Below are 26,763 nucleotides of genomic sequence, written 5' to 3'. Positions count from 1 at the left end.
GAGTTGAGAAATTTTCAACCATTATTTCCTCAAATACTCTTTCTGTCCCTTTTCCCTTCTCTTCTTTCTGGAACTCCCATGACACATATGTTGTTGTGCTTCATGTTATCACTCAAATCTCTGAGCCCCCGCTCACCTTTTTCATTCTTTTCTCTGTTCTCTCCAATTTCAGCTGTTCTGTCCTCTGCATCACTTCTTCTTCTATCATTTTAAGTTTGCTGTTGTATGCCTCTAATGTGTGTGTGTTTTGTTTTGTTTTTTTACCTATTGAGTCTTTCCCATAAGCTGTTATTTTTATATTCAGGTTTTTCAAATTTTCTTTGTGCTTCTCATAGTCTTTTTTTTTTTTTTTTAAGATTTATTTCTCTCTCCTTCTGCCCCCCCCCCCGTGGTCTGCTCTCTTGTGTCCCTTCGCTGTGTGTTCTTCTGTATCTGCTTGCATTCTCGGTGGCACTGGGAATCTGTGTCTCTTTTCATTGCGTCATCCTGCTGCATCAGCTTTCTCTATGTGCAGTGCCATTCCTGGGTGGGCTGTGCTTTTTTCGCGTGGGGCGGCTCTCCTTGCTGGGTGCAGTCCTTGCACGTGGGGCTCCCCTATGTGGGGGACACCCCTGCGTGGCATGGCACTCCTTGCACGCAGCAGCACTGCCCGTGGGCCAGCTCACCACCTAAGCCAGGAGGCTCTGGGTTCGAATCTTGGACCTCCTACATGGTAGGCGGACGCTCTATCTCTTGAGCCATATCCGCTTCCCTCATAGTCTTCTTGATGTCCTTTATCTCTTTAACCATTTTGTCTTTCAACTCATTAATTTCATTTTCGAGATTTGCATGAACCTTTTTGATTAGTTGCCTCCAGTCCTGTGTCTCATCTGGGACTTTGCTTGGCCCTTATCTTCCACTTTCTTAGTATAGTTTGTTGTTTTTTGCTGATGTCTAGGCATCTGATTATAGTGGTGAGTTTACTTTGATATTCAATTTCTCTCATAGGGATTTAGTGGCGGGAGGCTGTTACTGCTGTTCTTTGATTCTTAGTTCAGCCTGTTCTAGGTCTTTAGGATTATCCTTATTAGCTGCTCAAATCTGCCATGGACCCAGTAATGGGTTGCAGACCCGCTTGCAAGCACCTTGCTGAGGAAGGTTGTAAAGACCCAAAAAGGTCTTTCTTACTTATTTTCAGCCTCCTCTCATGCACTTCCGCGGCCCACCAGCAGATGGCGCTCTTAGCCCTCAGTTCAAAGCCCCATGGAGTGTGTTCACTGCCAACACCAACTTTCTCAGAGGCTGTTCTCCAACCTTTGTTAGCCGCCCCCTCCATTCTCCCGGGTAGGAAATAATTCCACTCTGCTCTGAGTCCTCAACAGCCAGCCCAGGTCAGCAGGCAGGGTGACTGAGGGGCTGGATCTCTTGTCCCTTGCTGGCTCCCCAGGGACTCGATGCCCCCCCCCCCCAGCCTGGAAATGCTCGTGGGACCCAGCAGACCACATTTGTTGGCCACAGTCAGAATCAGCCCTAGGCTGCGTCCCTCTCTCTCCCGTTTCCTGGGGAGGTGGATCCCTGCGGCCCCTTTGTCTGCAGCCACTGGCCTGAGCCGGAGAATTCAAAACTGCTCGCAGCGTGAGGGCAGGCACTGGCAGTTGCAGTCACAGCTTCCACTCATGGCCTTTCCATCAAGATTCTTCCCCTGTGCCCCTCTCTCTTCTGGGTGGTGTCCAGCCTTCCCCTGGTGTCCTAAATCCTAGTACACTTTTCTCTGTTTTGTCCTCTAGCTATTATTCTGGGAGAAAAGTGAATCCCATGTCTCTCTAACCTGCCATCTTCCCAGAAGTCTCTGAATTTCTTTTCTTAAAAAGAGCTCCCAAATTACATAAACTCCAGGCCCTACAAAACCTGGGTCAGCCCTTGCCCAGCCTCTGGAATGTCCCTGTGTCCACTCTGGCCCCCACTCTGTCTCGCAGGACAGCTGTGACTGGCCAGGGCTGTTAGAGAGAAGGGGGTGTGCATCCCATCAGGAGCCAAGGCCCATCAGCAGAGCCCAGGATGGTGACCCTTCCCGAGCCACCCCCAGTGCCTGGTCTGCACTGGCCACTTCCCAGAACCTCTCCTGGGGAAATAACCCAAAGGCAGACCGAGACTCTGACCAGCAGTCATCAAAGCACGGCTGGGTGTTTCTTGCGGAACATGCCGTGATGAGCACACTCAGCTTGGAAAAGGCGTGGTGGGAGTCAGACCCCCGTAAGGCACGGTTTTAACCTGTGCCAGCCACAAAAGCAGAGGGCTCTTACCATAGCAGGTGACAATGCCCATCACCGACACAGGCCGGCCGGCAGGTGAGGGGCTGTGTGGGACCGGACAAGATGACCACGATGTCCCCAATCAGAATGAATTTGAGCAGACCCCACAGACCAGGGCCAGGTGGGAACGCAGGCCCCATGCTCCCAAATCTTGCGATGTTTTGAGAGAGGCCAGGCATGTGGGTCCTGGGAGTATGTGTACACAAGCTCCCTGCTTTACATGGCTGAAATGCCACCAAACGACATTTCTTTTGGTGGGCAGCACTTGGCCTCAGAGGCCACATTTCCCTGGGCTAAACCACGACTGTTGGGAGAGGGCTGGGAGGAAGGGGCCCTGGGAGCCGCTCCACCTCGGAGACCAGGCCGGTGACACCAGCACTGCTCCCTCACGGCAGGACCTACAGGGCTGGGCCCGGACACACCAGGACCCAAGCGGGTCTCTGTCACCCCACGGCCAGCAAGTTCGTTCGGCAGGGCAGTGAGGCTGGTGCCACCTCTTTACCCACTCCCCATCCCCTTTCTGTTTTTAGGTGCCTGGTGTTAGGGCGGCTGGATTCCTTACCCTGGGGGGAGTGAGGTTGGATTTACATAAGCCAGCCTTTCATCCCCGACTCACGAGGTTGGGAATAACCTGAATACCCAGCACAGGGGAAGGGTTAAATATATAACACACACCACATATCAAAATTATGCCTACCAAGAGTTCCAAATGATAGGGAGAAAGGCTCATCCATATATGAAGTCAAAGAAAAAAACAAAATTGTGCATGCAAGACAAGAAGTGGAGGTCTCTGGGCTGTGGCCTTACAATCAACCAATTCTTTGTGCTTTTCAGTTTTTGATTCTCCACAAAGGATATATATTCCTCTTGTAAACCCCGTATCCTGAAATAAGTGGGTCTACTTTCTTTTGAAAAGATCAGGGAATCCCCACCCTCCACTTTCCACCCTCAGAAATCTCCCCAAGAAGGTCCACAGCTGCCCCTGAACCAGCTGCCGCTGCGCTCTGACCTCCCCGGCTCCCATCGCTGCTCTGGCTGCGCAGACCCCAGTGCCGGGAAGGTAAAGTGGGAAGGGAAGCAGGTTTCCCAGTGTTTGCCTGGGGGGGGGCGGTCAGCTCCTGCCCACCACCCAGCTGCAGCCCAGACTCTGCTCCCTTTTTCCATCACAGTCGGAACCCTGGGTGCTTCTGGAATCTCTGGGGAGCCCCAGAAGGAAGTGGCTGCCAGAGGCAGGCTGGGGCAGGGAGGGGCGGGCAGAGGGAAGAGGCTGTGGGAAAAGCCACCCGTGGTCAGGACGCCAGACACCTCTGCTGGGGGAGGCGGCAGGCAGCCCACCGACCCACGGGGCGCCCTGCTCCAAGCAGCCGGGCCGGTGACCGCGCCCTGGGGGCAGCTCCACTGGGGGCTGGGAAATAAGAAAGCGAGCTGCGGGGAGGGAGCCCCTCTCCCTCCACCCCGAGGGCTCTGCTTCGGGGGAGCTTCAGGGGAATGGGCAGGTCTCTCGGAGTTAAGGAAAACAGGCAAAATACCAGGGATAAGTGGACACACCTGGAGGACACCTGCAGGGGTCAGAGAAACCATGGAAGGGAGGCAGGAGCTCCGAGGGGGGAGAGCAGGGAGTGGGAGACCAGAGGGAGGCGGGGCAGCGGGGGTCCTGCTGGGAGACCCCCGGCAGCACGCCGTGTAGCGCCCCCTTCACGCACGCACCACAGCGCTGGGTCTGCCATGGCTGACCACGTCTGGAAACCCACGAGGGGAGGCACCGACGCAGTAGATACTCAATAAACACTCGCGTAATGGCCGGCAGGACAGCGTGCACGTTCCTGAGTCAGCGGCCAGGCCGAAACCCCAGGGCCGAGGAGGGGCCCAGGCTGGGCTTGTGCAACAACCCCCCTCACCCCACTTCAGGCCTGAGCTGCTCATCAGCCAGAGAAACTGAGTCACGGGCCTGGCGGGAGGGCCTCAGCCCCGCCCCTGCTTGGTGGAACCGGGAGCCAGGCCCGTCTGCTGACCTGACCCACGCCCATGTTTCCATCCCGGGCAGAGCAGGTGCCGCCGGGCGGGGCTGCCCCACTCAGGCCTGGGTTTCCTCCCTGTCTGCTCCTGAGGTGGAGCTGGCGGCCTCCTGTCCTCACAGACAGCCTGCGGGTCACCTCCCCACTCCAGACAAGCCCGGGAGAGGTGATCGTGGGCTGTTCTCTGAGGAAGGGTGATCGTGGGCTGTTCTCTGAGGAAGGGTGACGGTGGGCTGTGCTCTGAGGAAGGGTGACGGTGGGCTGTGCTCTGAGGAAGGGTGACCGTGGGCTGTTCTCTGAGGAAGGGTGACCGTGGGCTGTTCTCTGAGGAAGGGTGACCGTGGGCTGTTCTCTGAGGAAGGGTGACCGTGGGCTGTTCTCTGAGGAAGGGTGACGGTGGGCTGTTCTCTGAGGAAGGGTGACCGTGGGCTGTTCTCTGAGGAAGGGTGACGGTGGGCTGTTCTCTGAGGAAGGGTGACGGTGGGCTGTTCTCTGAGGAAGGGTGACGGTGGGCTGTTCTCTGAGGAAGGGTGACGGTGGGCTGTTCTCTGAGGAAGGGTGACCGTGGGCTGTTCTCTGAGGAAGGGTGACAGTGGGCTGTTCTCTGAGGAAGGGTGACCGTGGGCTGTTCTCTGAGGAAGGGTGACCGTGGGCTGTTCTCTGAGGAAGGGTGACCGTGGGCTGTTCTCTGAGGAAGGGTGACGGTGGGCTGTTCTCTGAGGAAGGGTGACGGTGGGCTGTTCTCTGAGGAAGGGTGACCGTGGGCTGTTCTCTGAGGAAGGGTGACGGTGGGCTGTTCTCTGAGGAAGGGTGACCGTGGGCTGTTCTCTGAGGAAGGGTGACGGTGGGCTGTTCTCTGAGGAAGGGTGACCGTGGGCTGTGCTCTGAGGAAGGGTGACCGTGGGCTGTGCTCTGAGGAAGGGTGACCGTGGGCTGTGCTCTGAGGAAGGGTGACGGTGGGCTGTTCTCTGAGGAAGGGTGACGGTGGGCTGTTCTCTGAGGAAGGGTGACGGTGGGCTGTTCTCTGAGGAAGGGTGACGGTGGGCTGTTCTCTGAGGAAGGGTGACGGTGGGCTATGCTCTGAGGAAGGGTGACCGTGGGCTGTTCTCTGAGGAAGGGTGACGGTGGGCTGTTCTCTGAGGAAGGGTGACGGTGGGCTGTTCTCTGAGGAACGGTGATCATGGGCTGTTTTCTCAGGAAAGACCGAAGCGCTGCCGCCTGGGAAGATGAGCGGGCCTGGGGTGGGGAAGGCCTCTAGGAAACAGAGCCTGGAGGCCAGAGGGGTGCCCTGGGGCACCAGCCTGGGAACCATTCTCTCTGGCCTCCCAGCACATGCCCCCTGCCGGGAGGTCCGACTCCCAGCTACAGGACCACCGGGCAGGCCTGCGTGGCCCCTGTGCCCCCGTCCTGCCTCCCTGCCAAGTCTTCACACTTGGATTCTTCTGCCTTTGAAGGGTGGCAGCTGGTGAGGAGGTGGGTGCTAGTCCAGACACGGCCTTACCCACAGGAGAGCCCTGGGAAAGGCCCTGGGCCTCTGGGGCTCCTCGTGGCGTGGTGAAGGCTACCTCACCCGGGCAGCCTTGAGGATTAAGTGAGATTAAATGAGAGAACGGGTGTCAAGTTCTTGGGAGACGGCCCGACACAAAACACATCCTGTTACTGGACTGGAGGTCCCGCGAAGGCGAGTGTTCTGGTTCTTGTGATGAACGCCGAACCTCAGTGCCTTGCACAATGCCCGACATGTAGTAGGTGCTCAATAAATGACCTAGAAAGACTGCTGGCAGCCTGAAGGTCCCTGAGTGAGGCGGGGGCCAGGCGAGGCACAAGGGAGGCTGCTTGCCTCTGCCAAAGGCGGGGGCTGCTATACGGCGCTAGGTGGTGGGTGCCCCATGGGGACGACAGCCCAGGGGTGCCACTTCATGACAACAAGGAGGTCTAGATTTTAGCGTGGACTTTACCAAGAGTTAAATGCTGGTGACGAGTCTGACCATTTAAAAAGCCAAACTGGACTAATTTGGGGGCAAGACTTAGCCAGGCAGTCGGCAGCCTCCAGGGACAAGTTTCCTTTTAAGGCCCCCCTTGAGGAGCAGGGGGGAAGCTGGGAGGGGGATGCAGTTTGCGTGTCGTGTCACTCTGACGGAGCCTGGGGAGCTGGCAGTCCTGGCGCCAGGGCCGGCCGTGGGAGGTCAGGGGAGCTCAGGGCCAGCCCGGGCTGTCGTCGCAGACCGAGCCTCGCGCACCTGCCAGGCCGAGACTGGGGTTAGCAAGGACCGCGTGGGTTTGGCTCAGGAGCTCCCCACAGTACACACGAGCACTCCGTGCGAACCTGTGATGGGGAGGGAAGGTGCCCCGGCCCACCGAGCCAGGCGCCAACACCGCCCACGGCAGCCGCCCGCATGGAGTCCTTGTGTCTGCTGGGGGGGTCACATTGAGACCCCAAACCCTGAGGTAGGGACTCTTATCCCCACTTTACAGGAGGCACCAAGGTTTCCATGGATTATGCTTTGGTTTTCCACAAGGTCACCTGACCACTAAGAGGCGGACGAAGGATTTGAACTCTGGACTTGCTGCCCCCCACAGAGGTCTCCCTTTGTAACCACCAGGCTACACTGCCCTCCAGGAAAAGCAGCACAGGAAAGCAGGTGCAGTCAGAGGCGAGCCTGGACGGGACTGGGAATGAGCCAGGTGTACCCCAGTGTGGACTTTTCTTAGAGAAGCCACATTCATACGACCAGGAAAGTCAGGGCCTGCACAAAACCACGGGGGGTGTCAGGAAGCCAGGCCTCACGACGGAAGCACAGCGCTTTACAGTATACCGTCCACTTTTTCTGTCGGCTTTCAATTGGTCTGCCTGACAACCATGAAGCAATTTTTATTAACCCCAGTTCAAGAGGGAAACAAAGGCTCCCGGGACAAAGTGATGTCCTGCAGTCAGGCCCAGCTATGAAATGGCCAGTCCTGGGCACATGGCTCCAAATCCAAAACTTCCCAGTAATGATGGCAGTGGCAGCGGCAACACCATTTACCCACTAGTTCATCTCAGCAGGGACTACTAGTACATCCAATTTTCAGCTGAGGAAACTGAGGCACAGAGAGGTAACTGGCGAGCCCAAGGACACACAGTGAATAAGACGAAAGTCGGGATTTGCACCAGGCACTGTGGCTCCAAGACCCATGAAGTTGGGCATAGCTCCACAGAGCAGGACCCCCCAGAGAGAGGCTCAGGGACGGGGGCTTCGGGTGCACCTGAGAAACGTTCAGAAAAGAGCTGGCGCTCAGAAAGTTCTAGGACAAAAGGCAAGTAAAGACGAGTTCTCGTTTGAGGCTGACCTGGGAGGTGGGGAGGGGAACGAGGTGGGAAAGCTGGTGCCCAAATGCCCCCCAAAGGCTGGGGTGCTTGGCCCTCAACTTCCCTTTTACAGTAGGCTCTGCTAATTAAAGGGGGAAGGAGTTTTAAAAACGCGCCTTAAGTCACAAAAGCCCACATAGTATATAATTCCATTTATATGAAATTATAGGGCATATAGACTAGGTCAACCCACAGAGACTGTGGTTGCCAGCAGCTGGGGTGGGGGGCGGGCAGTGACTGCTAGTGGGTACGGGGTTTCTTTTTAGGGTGGTGAGAATGTTCTGGAATTAGGTAGTGGCGACGGTTACACAATTCTGCGACTATACTGAAAAAACACTGAATTGTTCCACTTCAAAGGGATGAGTTTTTATGGTACGTGAATATCTCAATAAAGCTGTTTCTTAAAAGACAAATATTTTAAAACAAGAACTTGTTTAGAAAGCCCAGACCGCTTGAGCTGGAATGGTGAGGGAAGGGAAGAGCTGCTGCTGAGCTCGAGGGCGGGCCCTGGCAGCCCGCACAGCCTGCCGCGCCTCGTGGCCCCAGCGGCAGCGCCTCCCCACGGCAAAGGCTGCTGAGGATGCTGACCCCTGCAGGGGGCCGGGCTGCTGCTGACCCGGTGCCTGCAGCCCCAGCGCTCCCTTCCTGCACTGCCTTTCTCAAAAAGCAGCTCTGCTCAGGTCGCCCACTGCCCCAAGCCCTTCCACGGCTTCCCACTGCTCTTTGCGTACTTCTTCGCGTGGTCTACACGCTCAAGTGCGACCAGCGGAGGCAGAGCATTTTCTCCAAAAGCAGAGTTTCCCATCAGTGTTTCAGCCAAGCCACTGACTTGACAAAGGCTACGGGGGACCTGCCACACTGAAAGGCCATGTGCGGCTCTCACAAGCCGACTTCTTCCCAACTCTCCCCTCCACCCGCCGAGTCCTCCCAGCCTGTGTCCCAGCCTGGCCGTGTCTCTGCCCACCGGGCCCTGCTGGCCCCTCCAGCCTCACCTCCCAGCCCTTCCTGGCCCAGCCACACAGGCCATCTGGCTGCCTTTGAGCTCCTCCTGCTCCTCCTGTCACAGGCCCTTTGCACTGGCCACTCCTCGGCTTAGAATGCAGTTCCCTCTGCCCTCAGCCAATCTCAGCTCCCATGGCAGCACCCTCCCCGACAGGGACAAAGGCCCCTCAGACAAGTCCCCACAGTCCTGTGTGTGCCCCTCTCAGAGCCCTGTCGTTCTTCCAACTTGACTCGTGTGTATGTCACAGGAACCTGTCTCCCCCAGACTAGAGCCCCCACAGGGCAGGACACGCCTGCGCACCTGGGCATTCCCAGGGGTGAGGGTGAGGCACTCCGCAAACACCTGAGGAAGGCGGGTGGGCACTGAGGGCAGGCAATAGGGATCCAAAGAGGGTGGTGACACACCCTGCCTTGGGGAGCCCTAGGGTGGGAACAGGCAGGCCAGAGAGGAAAGTGACAGGTGAGTGTAGCAAGAGCAGCACAGCAACACAGAGCGACACAAAGCACGAGGGCCCCGGCTCGGCAAGGGGTGAGTGGTTGGAGAGATAATTCTCCAAGAAGAGGTTGCACCTGTAAGCTGGAAACAACGCTGCATTTAAAAAGTACATAAAAACGGGGCACACGCCACAGTACCCAGTGATGCCCACACATGCAAAGAGCCCAGACATCCGGGTCATCTCTCTTGATGAGGGAGTGACTGGCCCGTGGGCCTGGGAAAGGACTTGGCCGTCCAGAAAGCAGGGCTTTCAACAGCACTCAGGGCCTAGCTGACGTGGGGACAGTGTGGCAGACAAGGGGCCTTGGGGGTGCAGACACAGCCCTGAGACCGACGCTGGGGTGAGGGTGGGGAGCTGAGCCTTGGGGCCCACGTGTACACAGGGAAAGAGGAGAGAAAGAGAAGAGCCAGGCTGGGAGCAGGGCCCCCAGGTGTCCTCCCAGCCAGCCAGTGAAGGAACGTCGCCACCACAATGAACCTTCGGCTCTCCCTGGCTTCCAAGTTTCCAAATTCCCGCCTCCTACACACCCACTGAATCCTCAGCCTTTAATGGGAAATCAAGCTCTCGTTTCCTGCCAGTTTCCTGTGACTTTCAGCTGCTCAGGCACTCAGCCTGGTACACCGTGGAGACGGGGTGGCCTCGACAGGAGCCCCAGGGCGGGGATCACCCTGCACCTTCCTGCTCTACTCACATCTTCAGACGCAGCCGTACCACGTCCAGATAGGCAGGTCCCTGGTCCCAGCCCTGGCAACCACGATGGCCAAGGCAGGAGGCCCGTGCCTGTTCTTGACGCGGTGCCCTCCAGCCGGTTCCCAAGGCCAGGAGAGGAGAGCGTATTTGTTATGCCAGCGGCCAGAGTCACAGGCGCCCGGGCCCACGTCCTCCAACCTGGCCCGTGGTGAGCAGTGGCCTCTGACGGCCCCAGCCTCCCCAGGTACCTGGTTCTGCAGCTGCGTAGTCATGGCCTGCTGGTCACTGTCATGGAGGGCCAGCTTCTCCTGCAGGGCCGCCAGCTCCTCCTGCAGCCGGGCTTTCTCTTCCTGTAACTGGGACATGGCCTCCACCATCCTCTGCACGACGGGGGCCGCGCCTGGCGACCCGGACAGGCTCGAGCACCTCCCGCTGCCAAAGAGCCGCCCACCTGCGAGCAAAGTAGTGGCCGATCAGCAGGGCAGCAGCGGTCCCATCCTGGAGGAGAAGGGCTGCCCATCATGCCGGGGGGGCCGTCCAGCACAGGGAGGGAATGTGAGCAGGGGGACCGGGTGAGCCATGGGAGGCTGGGGCAGCAGCTGCCCCCCGTGAGCCGGGGCCTCCAGGGCCTGCCTGGGAGGAAGCCACTGGGCAGGTGGCTCTGCCTGGCTCAGGGTGCAGGACACAGGAAAAGCACTTGCTGGCTCTTCTGGAAGCATGTGTTCTAGCGCTGACGGGGTACACCCTCCCATGCCCAGCCTGCAAGGAACCGCAGCTGAGGACGTTCTACATGGTGAACCTGAGAAGGCGTCTAACACTATTCTTGAGGATTTCCTTAAAACCCCTACCCTTTCCAGAGTACAGAAGGGAGGGGTGGGGCTCCCCAGCCCACCCCCTTGGTCACCCCCCTCATACACAGAGAGGGGGCAAGGCGAGTATGTGCATGTGGGAGGGACAGACAGACAGACAGAGGCAGCACACCGGGCACAGCTCAGCCAGGAGCGCCTGGAACCCAACCTGAGCTGGGCCGGGCTGAGCCTGGGACCACGTGGGCGTGAGAAAGTCATAAGCAGCAGGGTGGGCGGGGCCTCAGCCCAAGGGCTCCTCCTCCCCGCCAGCCAAGAGCACAGCGGACAGGGAGACGGAAGGACAAAGTCACCGAATCATGGCTGGCCACCTGCTAAGGAGGATGCTTATCCTAGCTTGCTTCAGGGACACCAGGAAAGGCTTCGCTCTCTGGAGGAGGGTTGCTGGCAAGGAGTTTTGGGGGAAGAGAGAGTGGGTAGAGGAGAGGAGGGAGAGGCAAGGGGACGTGGCCTCCCCTCAGTCAGGCCAGACGTTGTCCCGGCCAAAGCCCGAAAGGCAGAACGAAGTGAGAAGAGTGGCATCTGCGGTGCGGGGAGCCCTCCCCACTCTGCCTCCAGCCCAGGGTCCCCGGGGTTTGCAGCACCCTGCAGGTGGGACCCGGGGTGCCCAGACGCTGTGAATGAAGCCACCCGCACCTGCAGTCACACGCCCCGCTGGCAGCTTGGACCAGGAGGCAGTGTGCACCTGCAAGCGCAGAGAAACGAGAAGGCGAGAAACAAGAAGGCAGCTCGCACCTGCGCGGGAGAGGGAGTGGGAGCGGGAGAGGCAGGGAAGTGGCTTCTGGGCTGGGCAGGGAGCCTGAGCCCTGACTCAATGGGGAGATGGGTGAGCTCCTAGAGAGACAGAGAGCAGGGCGCTCCCCTACAAGGCGGCTCCTTCTCTACTTCCGAGACCGTCCAGAGGGCTGGGGCAGGGCAGGCACTGGTGACATTTAACTAGCAGCCCTGGCTGTGTGGCCAGCATGTGACACAGCCCATGCGCGTGCAGTTGGCAGGGCCTCTGCTCTGTTCCCAAGAGCAAGGTCAGAGGGAGGCTTCCAGGCCGGCACGGGGTGGCCACGAGGGCCATGTGACCCGCGGGCCCTTTCAGTGCTTTGCAGATTGCTGTGGCATGGGAGAGAACACACTAGGCTCCAGGTCCCTAGAGCAGGCTCAGCCACCTAAGGGGTGGGGGACAGGGTGCAGGGTCTTCACATGTGAAATGGGGACAAGGGTCCCGGCCCACGGAAGCAGCCTGGGAAAGGACACTGGGACCCGTGTGAGAGGCGCAGGTGTGACTGGCAGGCAACAGGCCACGGGGTCTGAATGAGACCTCGGGGACACAACTCACATTGCAGGAGGGTCTGAAACACCTGCAGACCCCACGCCTGGTGAGGCCCGCCCTGCCCTGGGCCCTTACCGTTGTTCCAGGGACGGTGCTGGGAGGGGAGCTCAAGGGGCCTGGAGAGCCCCTGCTCGGGGAGAAGAGCCCCTGAGGAGGTGAAGGTTGGTCAGAGGAGGAGAGAGATCCAGACCGCCAGGGGGCGAGGCACTGGAGGCAGCACAGCTCTTGGGGGTCAGCATGCAGTGCAAGTTTCATGGACAGGACACCGAGACCCTCCCCTGGAGGGTGCCCCTCACTGGGACCTGGGCGTAGAGAGAATGTGGGCCGAGCCCTGACCCCCGGACAAAAGTCACCCTCAGCTGCCCAGTTAGGAGAGCCCACCTATGAGGCGGGCAATGCCCACTTTTGGAAGCCTCTCTGCCCACCCCGGGCCAGACTCCACACCCACCACCAAACACAGCCATGCCCAGGGCTGGACAGGCCAGCATGGCTCTGGGACCACCTCAGGAGAGGGAGGGGCTCCTGCCCCACATGGCAGCATCAGACACACATTTAACTTTTGGGACAGGAGGACAATACAAGGACCCAACACACTCTCTCCGGGTGCCCTTGGCCTTTTCTCGGTCACAGGAGGAGGCTCTTTCCAGGTCCACGGGGCTCAGGCCTCCCTCTGAGGACACGCACCACGGACCTGGGAGGCTGTAAGTGGGCCTGTAGACTCTTCCAGAACCAGTGGGCCTCTGGAAGCCACGGCGGGCCCTGCCAGAGAAGAGCAGGGCCAAGAGCTTCTCTTTTCAGCCTTGAGGCAGTGGAGACCAAGCCCTGTCCTAGGAGTGCCCCAGGCCCCTGGTGACCCCTGGGAATGAGAGGAGGGAGTTGGCCTCTCTTTGCAGGCAGTGGCGTCTCTGAGGCTGCCACTCTCATCCTGCTTTCGGCAGGTGCCAGGAAAAGACAAAAAAACGGGGAAATTCAACCCCGGCCCTCGCTGGCCAAAGCCTCTTATCACTGGGTGGGGGCCCTGGGACACGGGGAGGAGCGTGACGGGGGAGAGGGACGTTGTCCCTGGAGCTGGGCATCGGCAGGCTGGGGCCTCTGAGCTTCCGTGTCAGGGCAGGCGGTCAGGCTGGGCCAGGCCTGCGTGTGGCCGGCTCGGGACAGGGGCACGGTGTGGGGCGCAGCTCAGGCACCACGGGAGCCTCCCCGCTGTGCTAGCTCCAGTGGGGCTGTGCTGGCGGCGGGCAGAGCCCCTTTACCTGTTTTCTCTATATTCATGGTGCCACCAGCTTCTGGGGCCTCCCGGTCCCGCCTGGGGGCCAGCGCCTGCCTCTTCAGGGGCTTCTCTTCTTTTGTCCCCTGAATCTTGTTCTCGTACCCCTTGTCCTGCAGGGCCTGCTGCCAAGACACAACCAGAACCTCAAGTGAAGGAGACTGCATCGGGGGGACCCCCTCAGGCTTGGGGATGGGGTGCTCCTGCAGCGAAGGATTCCCTGCAGGGCTGGGGACAACGAGGCCGGAGTCTGGAAGGAGACGTGCCCAGCTCCACAGCAAGTGGTGACGGGCATTCTCCTGGCCCTACCGGCAGCCGGCCCTCTGCACCAGCGCAGAAGGTTCTTGGACACCTAGAAAGCCTCAGGTGACACTCACCTGGCCATCTCCACAGGTGTGATAGGGCGTGAGTCACCAGGGCAGGGGCCACTCGGCCTCAGGCCTGCAGCCCCATTCATTACTGCTGGGCAGCTGTCCAGCTCCGCACACCAAGCTCAGGGCGGCCTCCCCCAGGCTACCAGCGGCTGCCGCCCCCACCTCCCCCACTAGGCGCCACCCCAGGACTGCCAAGGAAGACGGGAAGGGCTGTGGCCTCTGCCTCCTTCACCCTCCGCCTGGCTCTCCGGGGGGGGGGGGGGAGTCCTGGCTCCTGGCTGAGAAGGGGTAGTAGCAGAGCAGTGGACAGGCGGGGGAGCAGGGGGCAGGCAAAAAGGGGCGCTTCATCCGGAGAAAACCACCTGCACGGAAAGTCGGCCAAAGCAAGCCCCAGAACCACAGGCAAAGGGTGATCCCATTTGGGGATGATAAACATAAAACAGGCATAGAAAAAATCTGGAGAAAGATAAGGACAGTGGATCTCTCTGTGAGATCCTGATGATGGTGTAGTGACTAAGAGCGGAAATATGCATTATTTAAACACTGGGAAGAAAAAGAAACTGACAGGCTTTTACATTTCATTTGGAACATTTTTAGAGTTTGAATTTTTTAGCCTTATAAACATCTATGGTGTTTTGTTTTTAATGTCAACAGAGGTTATCTGGGAAGAGAGAAAACGGCGAGTTTTTGTGTTTCCTTGTATATTCAAAACAAAAAGTTATTTTATTTATTTTTTTTAATGCTCAGAGCCTAGCTGGAAAGGCCTGGGAGGGAAGCCCGGCTCTGCCTCTTGAAAGCTGTGTGACTATGGGCAAGTACTTACCCTCGCTGAAGCTTATGGTTCCTCATTCTTAAAACAGAACTGACAGGGAAGCGGACTTGGCCCAGTGGTTAGGGCATCCGTCTACCACATGGGAGGTCCGCGGTTCAAACCCCGGGCTCCTTGACCCGTGTGGGGCTGACCCATTTGCACTGCTGATGCGCACAAGGAGTGTCCTGCCACACAGCGGTGTCCCTGCACAGGGGCGCCGCGCACGGAGGGTGCGCTCCATGGGGAGAGCTGCCCAGCGCGAAAGTGCAGCCTGCCCAGGAACGGCACTGCACACGCGGAGAGCTCACCCATCAAGATGACACAACGAAAGGAAACACAGATTCTGGTGCCGCTGACAACAACAGAAGCGGACAAAGAAGAAGAACGCGCAGCGAATGGACACGGAGAGCAGACAACTGGGGCGGGGGGTGGGGGAGAAAAATAAATAAAATAAATCTTAAAAAAAAACAAAACAGAACTGACAGTGACAGCACCGCCTCCCGCAGCTGGTGTGAGGAGTAACTGAGCTAACTAGAGCAAAAGACTCAGAAAGTACCCGGCACATAGTGAGAGGACAATACATCGGAGCCATTATCATTATGTTATTTCTGTGATCTTCAAAGTTTTGTACGTTTATATTCAGAAAAGCCAATATGGAGAATTGCAAAGAAGAGAAAAGCAGCATCCCGGGCTGGTGCGCTCACAGCCCACGGCCTCCCTCTCTCCACCCCGCGTTCTATTTGAGGAGGGTCGGTGGTGAGTACGGCTCCAGGACTTAGGAGAATTCCTGCCCCTCAACCAACTGCCACAGCGATTTACAGGCAGACTTGGCGGCGGCGGTGGCCAGGCAGCAGCTGGAAGTTTCCACTTGCTGGCCGGAGCAAAGGTTACCCTATTTCTGGCCTGCTGGCCAAGCCACAGGAAGGGCAGGCAGGCCCCTGGGGGTGGGGAATTCCGGCAGCGCCTGCACAGGCCGCTTCTCAGATTTTAACTGCTTGACGGGAGGCCAGGGCATCGCCAGGCCCACCGGCTCCCCTCACGGTGCCCACCAACGATGTTTCAGACCCTAGGTCGGCCCCACGACCCTGAAGCCCCTATAAACGTAGTGGGGTTTGCAGAGCTGCGGGAGGGGTCTGCGCATGCCAGCTGGAAGCGGGCGGGAGCGGCGTGGAGAGCCTCAGCAGATCTGCTGACCCCAGGACTCAGCCGCGGCCACAACCCAGCACCCCATAATCAAACTTCAAGAGCAGAGCCACCGCCCAACACTAGCCTCTGGGTTTCCGACCTCCTCCTCCCAATTTAACTACCAATGGCTCGAGCGGGAGGAAGAGAACAGGCAAAAACGGGTTCTCTCTCGGGTTTCCTCAACTGTTCTCACGGCAGACCTGACCGTGGCTTTGGTTTTCAGGTAAACCACTCGAGAAGGGCTGGGGTAGACCTCGAAGCACAAGACTGACCCCACAGCTATACCAGTCTCTGGGCCTGTGCTCAGAGCAGGGGCTGGGGCGACACACTGCCCAGGGCCCGGGACTTTCCTCTGCACAAGGGAGGACTTGCACAAAGGGCACGTGTGTCCCCACAGCCCATCCCGCCCTGCTCCATCTGCACGTGCCCCTTCAAGTCTCCGCAAACGTGGCTTCCAGAAAGGGCGGTGTCTAAAGCAGAGACGTCAGGAGAAGGTGAGGATGTGCACGACCCTTTCTGCAAGGGCCTGGAAGGACCTTGGCGACACCCCCTGATAACTCTGCTATTTCACCTCTGTCCCTTCCTCTATGGCCATTGTCACATCTGCATTTATACTTTCCTGGGGTTTCCACTAGACTGCAAGGTCTATTTCTGTTCTTCATTGTATCTCAGCACCCAGCTCAGGGCCTGGTACATATTAGGCACTTCATAAATATCTGCTGAATGGTTGGCTCAATTAGAAATGTGCAGAGCCTTTGACCCAGCAATTCTCCTTTTAAATATGCTGCCCTGCACATACTCAATACGATCTGCTCAGATACGTGTTTAAGGGGTTCACTGCAATCAGCAATAAACAGAGGCTCAGTCAGATGATTCACGGTCAACCTGCAGTAGAATACTGTGCAGCTGTTTAAAAGAGTGAGACAGGTCCTCGCATATTGACATGCATGGAAAATCACTAAGATTTACCATTAAGGGCAAGAGAGAGTCACAGAGCATGCAAAAATAAACAGGCATCGCATAACTAAACATAGTTAAGTGCTTGTATAAGAGAGAAAAAGTACTGAATGGAAAAATACAAACTCATAGTAATCGATTTCTCAAAGAGAGAAAAGAGGCTCTCAGTTTCTAGATTTTGCATCTCTGCCTCATGTGAATTCTTCATACCAGATGTTACAATGCTCACGTGGAGGGGTTCAGACCCATCTCACTGTGGGACCAGCAGCAAGTCAGGAACCCGCTGAGCGTCCACGTCCTTGTCTACTAAACTCAGAACAACTCTGTGCCTTTGGGCTGGTATGAGGGCAGACGGTGAATGGAGAGCTGCTGGCCCAGGGGAGGGTTCAATAAATGGCAGCTGTTACTACTGTTACTATGCATTATTTCTACGAGCATTCATATATACAAACACATAAGTGCAGAATGGGTCCTTTAAAAGTCACTGGGTGATAACTGCAAAGGAAAAGACGCCAAGGTTTGGTAAAGTCCCCTGTCTAGCTTTGGATTCTCACGTAAGATGAGGAAATACAAGTACTGTGCCCATAGACACACACGCCCAACGGGGGATGAGCAGACACCCCAAAGCCAGCCTGTTGCCCCAGACACCTTTTCCGGGCTCTGCCCATCTCAGCAAAGGTCCCGCATTTCCCTCTTTAACACCTCAGTCAGGGTGCGGCTGAAAAGCTCCTGACACCTGTGAGATTTTCCCCGAGATAACCTAATAAAGCAAATTGCTCTATCCACCAGGCTCCCAGGCGGATGGGCTGCAAGGAGCTTGGCAAAGAGGCTCCAGGTTGGACCCCAGTTCTCCCTCGGTGCTTCCTTCCCTGGGGAGCTTGTCGGGCACCCCCCACCAGGCTCGGACCCTGGCGTTTCCGCACGGGCCCGTGCTTACCTGCACGCTCAGGTAGAGTCTGTGGGGGCTCCTAGGGCTCGCCCAGTCCAGGCTGAGGGCCCGGCACTGCGCTAGCGCCGGGCGAGCCGCGCTCCGGGCCCCGGAGTCCTCGTCCCCGGGTGACGCTGGGCTGTCTTTTCCTCGTCCTGTCCCGGGACAGAGAGTTAGGTGAGACACTTGGACTGCTGGCCAGAGAAGGCTGGCCCTGGACTGAGCTCAGCTTCCATACATGCCCGGCTGGCCCAGGCTTGGCCAGGAGGTCGCACAGCCTCTCATACCCCTGCCTTACGCAGCAGGGAGGGCAGCACGGGGCAGGGGCTGTGGTCCCGTCTTGGGACAAGCCATTCCCCGAGTCCCTTAGGGAGAGCTCCCCAGGCTTCTCCAGGGACTCCTCTCACCCCACAGCAGTTACAGGGGCTGGCAGCTGCTCGTTAGCACCCTCTAGAGAGAGCAGTCAAGGGCAGCAGACGCCACCCCGCCTGCCCAAAGCTTCAGAGGTGCAGTGCCCGGCCGCCTCTAGGTGGCAACTTCCCCCTGCCTGCATCAAGCCCGACTCCAAGCTGGGCGGCCACCGGCGCTCCGAAAGCACCTTCAGGACTAGCTAAAACATTCTCCTGTGTCTCCTACACCCTGCCTCCTCACCAGATGGGGTGGGGGGCTGGCTACAGACCGACGCTCTAACTCCCCTTCCCACCCCCAGGCCCAGCCAGCCCCAGCTCAGCCTGTGGCGCAGGGGACAGGGCTCCCCTCACTGTCTGGGGCAAACTCTGGGCCACCGCCCTGGGATGTAGGATATCCCGAGCCAAGCGCTTTCCAGGCCCTCCCCCTCCTTGATCCCCTGCCTCCTTGTCAGTAAAATGTGGGTGATGAACCAGCCTCAGCGCCCTGTGGTGAGGGTGAAGTGGGAAGAGACACATGACGTGTTTGGACAGCGCCTGGCACACAAGGCACCCACCAATACAGGCCCCCAGGGTATGGCAGCCGTCAGTGCCCCACGACTACCCCAAGAGCTGCGTGCACTCTCCCCCTTGAGAGGCAGGGAGCCGCGGGCCCAGGAGGGTTACCGACAGGCCGGGGGTCACGCTGAGCCAGCAGGCAGATCCCACCCACCTGGCTCCAGAGGGGGGCTTCCCAGCCCGCTGCCCAGTTCAGGGAGGCAGAGAGTGAGGAGGACAGGGTGGGGAGGCACAGACGGGCCCAGGGCAGCTAAGCTGGCCTAGACCCTACCCAGGGGAGGCTACTCTTACCATTCCACACAGAGGATTTCGTTTGAAATCTGATCTTTAATTTAATATTTAAAATTTTAAAAATGGGTCAAACTCTGTGTGGCCATATCGTCCTCATCAAACCCAATGAATAGACCTGTATGCCTGTACCGCACACACAAGACTAGAAGGACCTATAAGAAATGTTCAGTGACAAGCTTACACGTGACTTCTATTTCCTCATTATACTTTTGTTTTTTTTGGTTTTCCAGGGAATATGATTTTCATTTTTGTTTTAAGGACAGCAATATTCATTCTTATTACATTTGAAATCCTTAGGACAACCTTGTGGGGGGAGGACCAAGCTCAGACCTTTCTAGACAACTGGGCTGTCGGACCCAAAAGTCCCAGCTTTGCCCTGAGGGCCCCCGGGGTCAGCCCCAGCCAGCCCCGCTGTCAGGGAGTGGTCAGTCCCAGGTTGGCCCCCCGCAGTGAGAAGGCATCCCCCACACGGGGTGCCACTGAGAGCACAAGGGTGGCAGGAGAGAGGGAACTCAAGAGTTTGCTGGGAGCCCTCCTTGGGCCTCAGTTTCCCCTTCTGTATTCAAGGGGTTTGGATCTGATGGTCTAAGGGGACTTTGCCAGGTTGGACAGTCTAGAAATCGAACCCCATTTCCTGCTAGATAGCACCTTGCCAGGAGGCCCCTTCCTCTATCCCCTCCCTATGTCCAGGGCCATCTGCCCAGGCCAGGGCTCAAGAGAAGGGCCACGGGCAGCCAAGCCCTTGGCCAGAATCAGAGAAGCCACTCGCACCTTGACGTTCACAGCACCGGGAGACCTGACCCAGAAAGGAGAGCTGGCGTGGACAGCTCCCCGGGGACGCAGCCCGAGACCAGCCTCGGGGGCCCCCTTCACTGCCCATCTGCCGTCCCTGCCCACCTGTCGTCGGAGCCGCTGCAGAAGCCACCCTGGCTAGCACCTACCCCAAGCGCGTGGCACCCATCCCAGCCAGGCCACGCTCCCGGGCGGCCTCGGTCCACTCCTCACGCCAGCCACTGCGCCAGCCCAAGCGGCATCGAGTGTCAGAGCCGCCACTCCACCTACCTTGTTTACAAGCCTGGGGCAGAAACCCCGACGCGACCACGAGCCCCGCAGCGGCTGGGGACAAGGGGGCAGCCAGAGGCCGGCCACCTGGCAGCTCTCAGAGCGCGCCGGGCGGGGGTGCTCCCCTCGGCTCCGCAGCCTGCGTTACAGTTTAACTCGGTCTGCGAGGCTCCACTCTCCAGGCAGGGGCGCGGGGCAGGAGCGCCCCGGAGCCCGACGCCCGACTCCACGCCCGGGCTCCCGGGCTGCCTGGTACCCTGTAATTACCTGACAGCTCTGGCTGAGTTTAGGAACCGGCCAGAAACCTCAGTCTCATCTCTGGTATCTGGAGGAAGGAAGGGAAATAGAGAGGCATTTTAAAAATGCGGACTCACCAGTTCTCAACCTCCCGGGGCCGGTGTGTGGGAAAGGGCGGGCTGCAGGGCCGGCTGGGGCGGGGCGAGCCATCCCCCGCGCGGGCTCCCGGGCGCCGCCCACTCGCCACAGGCCCCGCAGCGAGGGCGTGGCTCCCAGGTGCCAGGTCCCGCGCGAAGGGACCATGGCCCGGGGCTCAGCGGGCTGCTCCAGGCGCCGGGGGACCTGCGGAGAGAAGGAGGGGGAGAGGAGTGTGACCGGAGCGGAGGCACCTGGAAGGGTCCCCTGATCGCCGGAGCAGCTGCCCAATCTCCAATGGCCCCCAAGGACCCCAGGCTTCCGGGCTGAGGCCGGACCTGTCACCATCTCGGGGTGTTACTAGTAGGGGGCAAGGTGTTGGTCACCTCCCACACCGGGTCTGGCATGAGGAAGACACAGGGGGTCACAGCCCCAGATAAAGGAAGCATCTCCATGAATCAAATCCTTTCCCCCCCCAGATGCCTCATTTTCGTTGCATTTAGCAGAGTGCCTAACCTTTAAGCTTCAAGCTCCCCCACCCAGGGCTGTCAGCCAACCAGCTACTGCTCTGAAATAACATTTCATCGAGGAGAGGCTCAGAAGGCCCCTGGCTGTCATGAACAGGGACATTTTACTGTTACTGTCCTGTTACTAAGTTAGGTTTGGATATATCAAGTTCTCTTAAAGTCAGCCCATCCATTCACGTATTCAACTAACCTTCACCCTGTGCCTAAAATGAGGCAAGCACAAGTTTGGGATACAAAGATGCATTCAGTCTTCATTTGATAATTCTTTATCCAGTGCCTCCTGTGTGCCAGGCACGTGCAAGGGGTCCTCTTTGATCGGGACTGAAAACTCCTGGTCAGGAGGGAGATTAACACTTCAATGAATCCTCACAAGCTGAACAGCACACAGGTGAGGCTGTAGGTCAGCACCAGGTACCATGGGAAAATGGGGGTTGAAGGGAGCACTGGTGGGGGAAGGAAAGCCCATAGTTCCCTTACAAACTGAGCAAATGATCAGATCGGAGTTCAAGCCTTTACTGCAGTCTTTATTGAGCACCTACTATGCACAAAGCAGCCTAGAAGGCATTTCAGGTGACCAAGCTAGAGACCCAGGCTTGGACAAAGAGAAGTCAGGTTGAAGAAGGGACTTGGAGTTTGCTAAATTGAGTCTGAGGTACCTCCGCTTCCTAGTGGAGCCACCTGAGCAGTGGACACTTTCTACCAGGCAGTGAGGATGTCTATTTGAACGATGTCCACCTCCCTGACAGGCCTTGGCTCTGAGGGCAGGGCCCATGGCACCTTCCTCTTCGCAACCCAAGCTGCGCCCACACCAGGCACTCGCAATGGCTTGTAGGGCAAATGCCCTGAAACGAAAGCGCAGGACTGAAGCTCAGAAGAGAGATCAGGGCTGGGGACTGAGACTTGGGCTGGGGAGGCCAGAGGGTCACAGGGCCATGGCCGAGAAGAGGCAAGTGGGAGAGCACAGAGCTCTTTCCCAGGGTGGGAAGGGAATATGGTCAGAGAGGTGGCAGGAGCGCCAGGCCAGTGCAGAGTTCTCAGCATGGACTGGGGAGAGAGGGGAAGGCAAGGACGGCAAGTTACCCCAGAGACATCAAACTGGAAGGAAACCCGGACAGGCAGAACCGCCCTGGGGGCCCTTTAAGAGAGACGGTCAATGGAGCAGGGCAGAGGGCAGAGGGCAAAGTTGGGGTGGCTCAAGCAGCGGGGAGGGGCTAGAGGAAGCAGCCACCTCCTTCTCTGTTGGGGAAGTTTGGCTAGAATGAGAAGAAGAGGATGAAGAGAAAGGATGTGGTTTTCAGCATGGGGGAGAGTCGAGCAAGCTGCAGGGGCACAGGAATGACTGAAGCATCACAGGGGGACAGACGGTGGGAGAACTGGGGTGGGAGGCTGTTGAGCTCTGGCAGGAGGCCACACCCCCTCTTCTCCTCTCGCCTGAGAAAGGCAATCAGGAGGCGGCTCCTGGGTGCAATCTCCCTGGCGGGGGCAGGAATGTGGGCCAAAGGGCGGGCAGAGGCCAATCTAAATATGTGGGCCAGCTCTGCTGAGGAAATCAAGATGGACCAGTGTGGAGCAGAGGAAGCAAGGGCAGCCGCCAATCGTCCCTTCTCCAGGCAGCTTGGCACAAAGCTGGACACACAACCAACCCCGGAGGCCAGCTGCCCAATGGCAAGGAGAGAGACGGCTCCACCTGTGTGCCAAGCTGCCCAAGAGGTGAAGCAGTGCCAGGCACTGACGCTTAACTCCAGGCTGGGGGAGCTCGGCTAGGTCTGAGGGGCAGGGGCAGAAGGAGACAGTATTTCTGTGGCTTGCAGGAAAGGATGTTGGGGAGGCAGCCAGGAAGAGATCAGGAAGAAAGAGGAAGGGTGTGTGCAGGATCCCAAGGAGGAAAAAGCAGCTAAATTTAGCAGCTAGAGGTATGTGAGGGGTCAAGATTATCAAGGAACCTCAAGTAAACCCCAGATTCTGGGTCCAGAAAGAAGCACCCTTCCTCCCCTTGCTTGCATGGGCATGCGATAACCAACTTGGCATCCTGGGGCCTCTGCCACCCTAGGATTCATGGGGTGGAAGGGGGGGCACCTCATAGGGAGCTAGTTCGAGGCCTGGCACTGCCAATTACTAGATGGAGACTTTGGGAGAGTTACTTGGCCTCTCTGCGCCTCATTCTCTCCGTCTGTAAAATGAGGAGGATTCCACCTGCTAGGGTTGGTGGAGAGGTCAGCTAGTGCATGTATAAAGTATTCAGAGCAATACTGGCACAAAGAGCTCAAACATTTTATTTCTGAATGCGCTCTCTCCTGGGGCGGGAGAACGCAGAGGGTCCAGCGGGAAGAGAGGGGTAGCTACCTCTCCCGGTTTAGGACAAGGCAGCAGAGCTGCAGACTCCCACCCCCTCCCTGGAGATCAGTTGGTGAACGGACTTGACAACGGCCCCCCGGGGCTGCTGCTGGGGAGGGCTTAGACCCCTCGCCGAGCAGGCAAAGGTCGGGGTTACACAGGGCTTGGCACCTCCCCCGCACACATGCAACTCCATGTCTTGGCTTTTCCAGGGACACCTGAATTGCAAATCCTCCGCTCCCAGATGCCAGCAAGGACGGAACTCACCACCGTGCGTCCCTAACGTCCAGTCACTGCACACACAGGGCCCCTCTCTGAGGCTGCATTCCTGGCAAATGACTCTCCCCCGGTCAAGGAGACGGCTACTTTATCAAGGGCACCGGGATTACGCCCCGGCAAGGACGGGTGCTCAGGGAAGGGGAAAGGCCACGGGTGGCCACAACCCCCAACCTAGAGGCAGGTGTGCTGGGGTAGGGGGAGCCCCTGAGAATTCAATCACTGTTTCCTCTTTAAAATCAGATCTCGCAGCACCAGGCCTTGCGCTGCGCCTGAGTTCTGCTCTACCTGGCAATGGGGGTGGATAGGGGTGGCTTCTGGGCTCGCCCTTCCTGCTGGGTCCCCCAGTCCTACGGCTGGCAATGGCCCCGGTCCCCGCGGCTCAGAGGCACCTGCCCAAGCCCTACCCCACCTCGCAGCTGGCCCAGCCCACCCCCGGCCCCGCTAAGGGGAAGGCGAAGGGCCCGGACCTGGGGGAGAGCCCGAAACTGCAGCCTTCAGGGAACCTCTGCGGTGGGAGGCCCCGCACGGAGGAGGGAGAAGGGGCGGCACTGACTGACACGCGGCTCCGGGTACGGCCCCGTCCCGCAGGGCTGGGGAGACCGGATCGGAGGTTCGGACGCTCTTCCCCCTCCAGGGGACGTGCTGCTCCCACGCCCGGCTCCCGGCAAGGTCCCCGGCTCGGGCTGGACGGCCGCCGCCGGGCAGCGGGGGACGGCGCGGAGCTGGTCTCCGGGCCGGGCCCTCCCCGTGCCCCCCCCTAGCGGGCCCGGGCACCGGGGGTCCCGCGGGCCGGGCCGGCCCGGACGCGGTGGCCCGAGCGTCGCCGGAGCGCCCCCGCCCGCCCGCAGCCCGCCCGGGCCCCGGACTCACCCGCCTGGCGGAGGCAGGATCCCGCGCCGCCGCAGCGCCCGGGGCTCGGCCCGGCCCGGCCCGCCCGCAGAGGCAGCTCCACGCCGCCGCCCCGGCCGCCGGGCTCGCGCCCCTCCCGCACACTTTCCACAGGAAATGATTAGCTCCGGCCGCGCAGCGTTCCCATGGCAACCGGCTCCGACCCTCTCCGGGTTGGCGGCGCGCGCGCCTTCACACGCGCGCGCCGGCCGGGGGCGCGCCTTGCACACTCACACCTCCCACTCAAACTCACGCGCGGGGCCTCTCACCCTGCAGCCTCACGTGCTCCTTCCAGGCCTGCCCACTCTGGCTCTCCCGCCTTTTGGGGCCTTGCACACTCTAGTGCACCCGCGCGTACTCACCCCCGGGCGCACACATGTTCACACCCGGGTTCTCACACACCATAGCACACAGACATTCTCACCTGTGCTCTCTCACACACTGGCAGTACACACAAAAGCTCACGTGGTCTCATACTCTACACACACTCCTTCATACACGACCTCACACACTCATTTAGTACATCCTCGAACACACTCACATGTTCTCACACATTCACATACTAGTTGATACCACATGCCCTACACACGTTGTCACATACTCTTACGCTCTGGTATACACATTCTCAAACCTTAATACAAAACTGCCACACACCAGTTTTGTCCCACACATACACATACACTTTCGCATGTCCTCACATGTTTTTCCTCACATGCTCTCACAAAATCTAGTGCATGTACTGTCTTCACGGGCCAGTATACACGTACACCCTTTCCACTCCCACACGTCCTCACACACTTTTCATACATGTGCACTCACACTGTAGCACATGTCCACACACCTCCCACGTGCTCTCGCGCATCTAGTTTGTACATGCATCTGCTTTCACATACACGTGTACACACGTTTTCTCCCATGCTCTAGTACACGTTATCCACACTAATAATACGCACCTTCTTTTCAACCTAGAACACGTTTTTACACATGCCCTCATATACCCTGGTTGGTTCACACAGGCACTTCCACCCGTTCTCACACATGCTTTCTCACAGTGCTCTCACTCTAGTGCACACGTTTTCTCGCACTCTGGTTAGCACACGCACACATGGACTTTCACGCGTGCTCCCACATGCTTTCACGTAATACGGCCACTTGCTCTACGGGGTTACTTGCTCTAGAGCATGCCTAGGACAGGCTCCTTCCCCAGCCACAGCACCCTCCCTCCCTGGCAGGGAAGCTGCTTGGGGTGTTTTAAGGTAAAATATTCCTTAAAGCGCCAGTGAAAACGCTTTCCATATCCAGCCGTCCCGGGAGCGGGTAGTGGCTGCCAGCCTGGTCCCAGATGTCCCCGCCTTTCTTAAGGGACGAGTGGGGGAGGACAGGGGGCCATCCAGCCCGGAAAGACAGCTGACCCGAGGAGCCACTCTGTTCTTTGTCTCCTGAACAGAAGAGGCATTTTATTCCGGAGTCAGCAGCGCTATTCCCTCTCCAGGGTGTGGAAGGAGGAGAAAGAAAGGAAGCTGCGAAGCCAGCCGTTGGCCGCCGCTGGCTCTGCAGATAATCTGAGGAGGGTGGGCACCCTGCCCCTTTCTGCTTGGCAGGGGATGGTCCAGGAGGAGTGAGGAGGGGGCCGGAGAGGGTGGTGCGAGTCCAGGTGCACTCCCTCTCCTGCTGCTGCCAGGGTGCTGGGCTGGCAGTCAAGAATCTGAAACAGAGACAGAGGCCAGGGGCAGGGACACGGATTGCTCTGGCGCAGAAAGTGGGTTAGTGTGTGTCTTATTTTCCAACCAAGATGTCCAAGTGATGGGCCAAGAGAGAGTAAAGGTCACTCTCTTGGAATCATTCCGTGGAGAGTTAAGAGATTTCCAGCTGGAAAACCTAGAGTGCCCTCCGGACTGGGGAGAAGGCCTGATTCAGAGTTACCTTCTCTGAACCCCCTGCCTGTCCTCCAGAAAACAGTGATCAGGGGATTACACAGGTGGACCAGGATGAGGTCCCTTTAGATTTCTGACAAGTATCTTTCTTTACCATAGTCCCTATTATTTGCCTGGGGCAGAAGTGAGCTGTCTTTAAAATCATGGTATAAAACTGGAGGCCTTGTCTTGTTTGAGGGTTGATACATTCACATGAACTGCAGGCTCCTTCTGACAAAGCCAAAGCCAGGTTTTTAAATTCGTAAGAACATTTATTGTTCCTTTTCTCTGATTACAAAAGTAATAGATGTTCATTGTAGCCATAATCCCGCCCACTAGAGATAAATGCTGCCAACATTTAGTAAAGTCTTTTTTTCCCCTACGTACATAATAGCTGCCATTTATTCAGAGCTAATCCCTTGCCAGGCATGCACTAAGCTCTTTATAAACAAGATCCCCTTTAACTCTGAAAACCCTATAAGCTGGGCACCACTATCTGCCCATTTTACAGGAGAGACGTTAATTCATCAAGCCAGGGTGTGATAGAGCTGAGATGGGAGTGCAATACGTCTGTGT

The 26,763-nt window shown here is 58.2% G+C and overlaps 1 protein-coding gene across 10 annotated transcripts in view; it reads right to left on the bottom strand.

The window, feature by feature from the left end:
• Window positions 1–26,763, bottom strand: part of KIFC3 (kinesin family member C3) — a 51,684-nt gene that overhangs the window by 14,379 nt on the left and 10,542 nt on the right. For 4 of the 10 annotated variants that reach the window (XM_058279938.2, XM_058279936.2, XM_058279933.2 and 1 more), the window contains exons 3-6: window positions 20,249–20,453; window positions 17,566–17,711; window positions 13,288–13,426; window positions 10,093–10,295 (exon numbers count right to left, since the gene is read on the bottom strand). In XM_058279938.2, the coding sequence (XP_058135921.1) occupies window positions 10,093–10,295; window positions 13,288–13,426; window positions 17,566–17,711; window positions 20,249–20,414 (654 nt within the window). In that variant the 5' untranslated portion in view covers window positions 20,415–20,453. Of the gene's footprint in view, window positions 1–10,092; window positions 10,296–13,287; window positions 13,427–17,565; window positions 17,712–20,248; window positions 20,454–24,256; window positions 24,309–26,763 lie in introns of those variants that run through there. The other 6 variants (XM_071209146.1, XM_071209147.1, XM_058279937.1 and 3 more) reach the window with 5 other exon arrangements.

This window comes from Dasypus novemcinctus, chromosome 18 (genome assembly GCF_030445035.2).
Source record: "Dasypus novemcinctus isolate mDasNov1 chromosome 18, mDasNov1.1.hap2, whole genome shotgun sequence".
NCBI lineage: Eukaryota > Metazoa > Chordata > Mammalia > Cingulata > Dasypodidae > Dasypus > Dasypus novemcinctus.
Note: the sequence above shows the minus strand (reverse complement) of the source record. Positions and strands in the feature narration are given on the sequence as shown.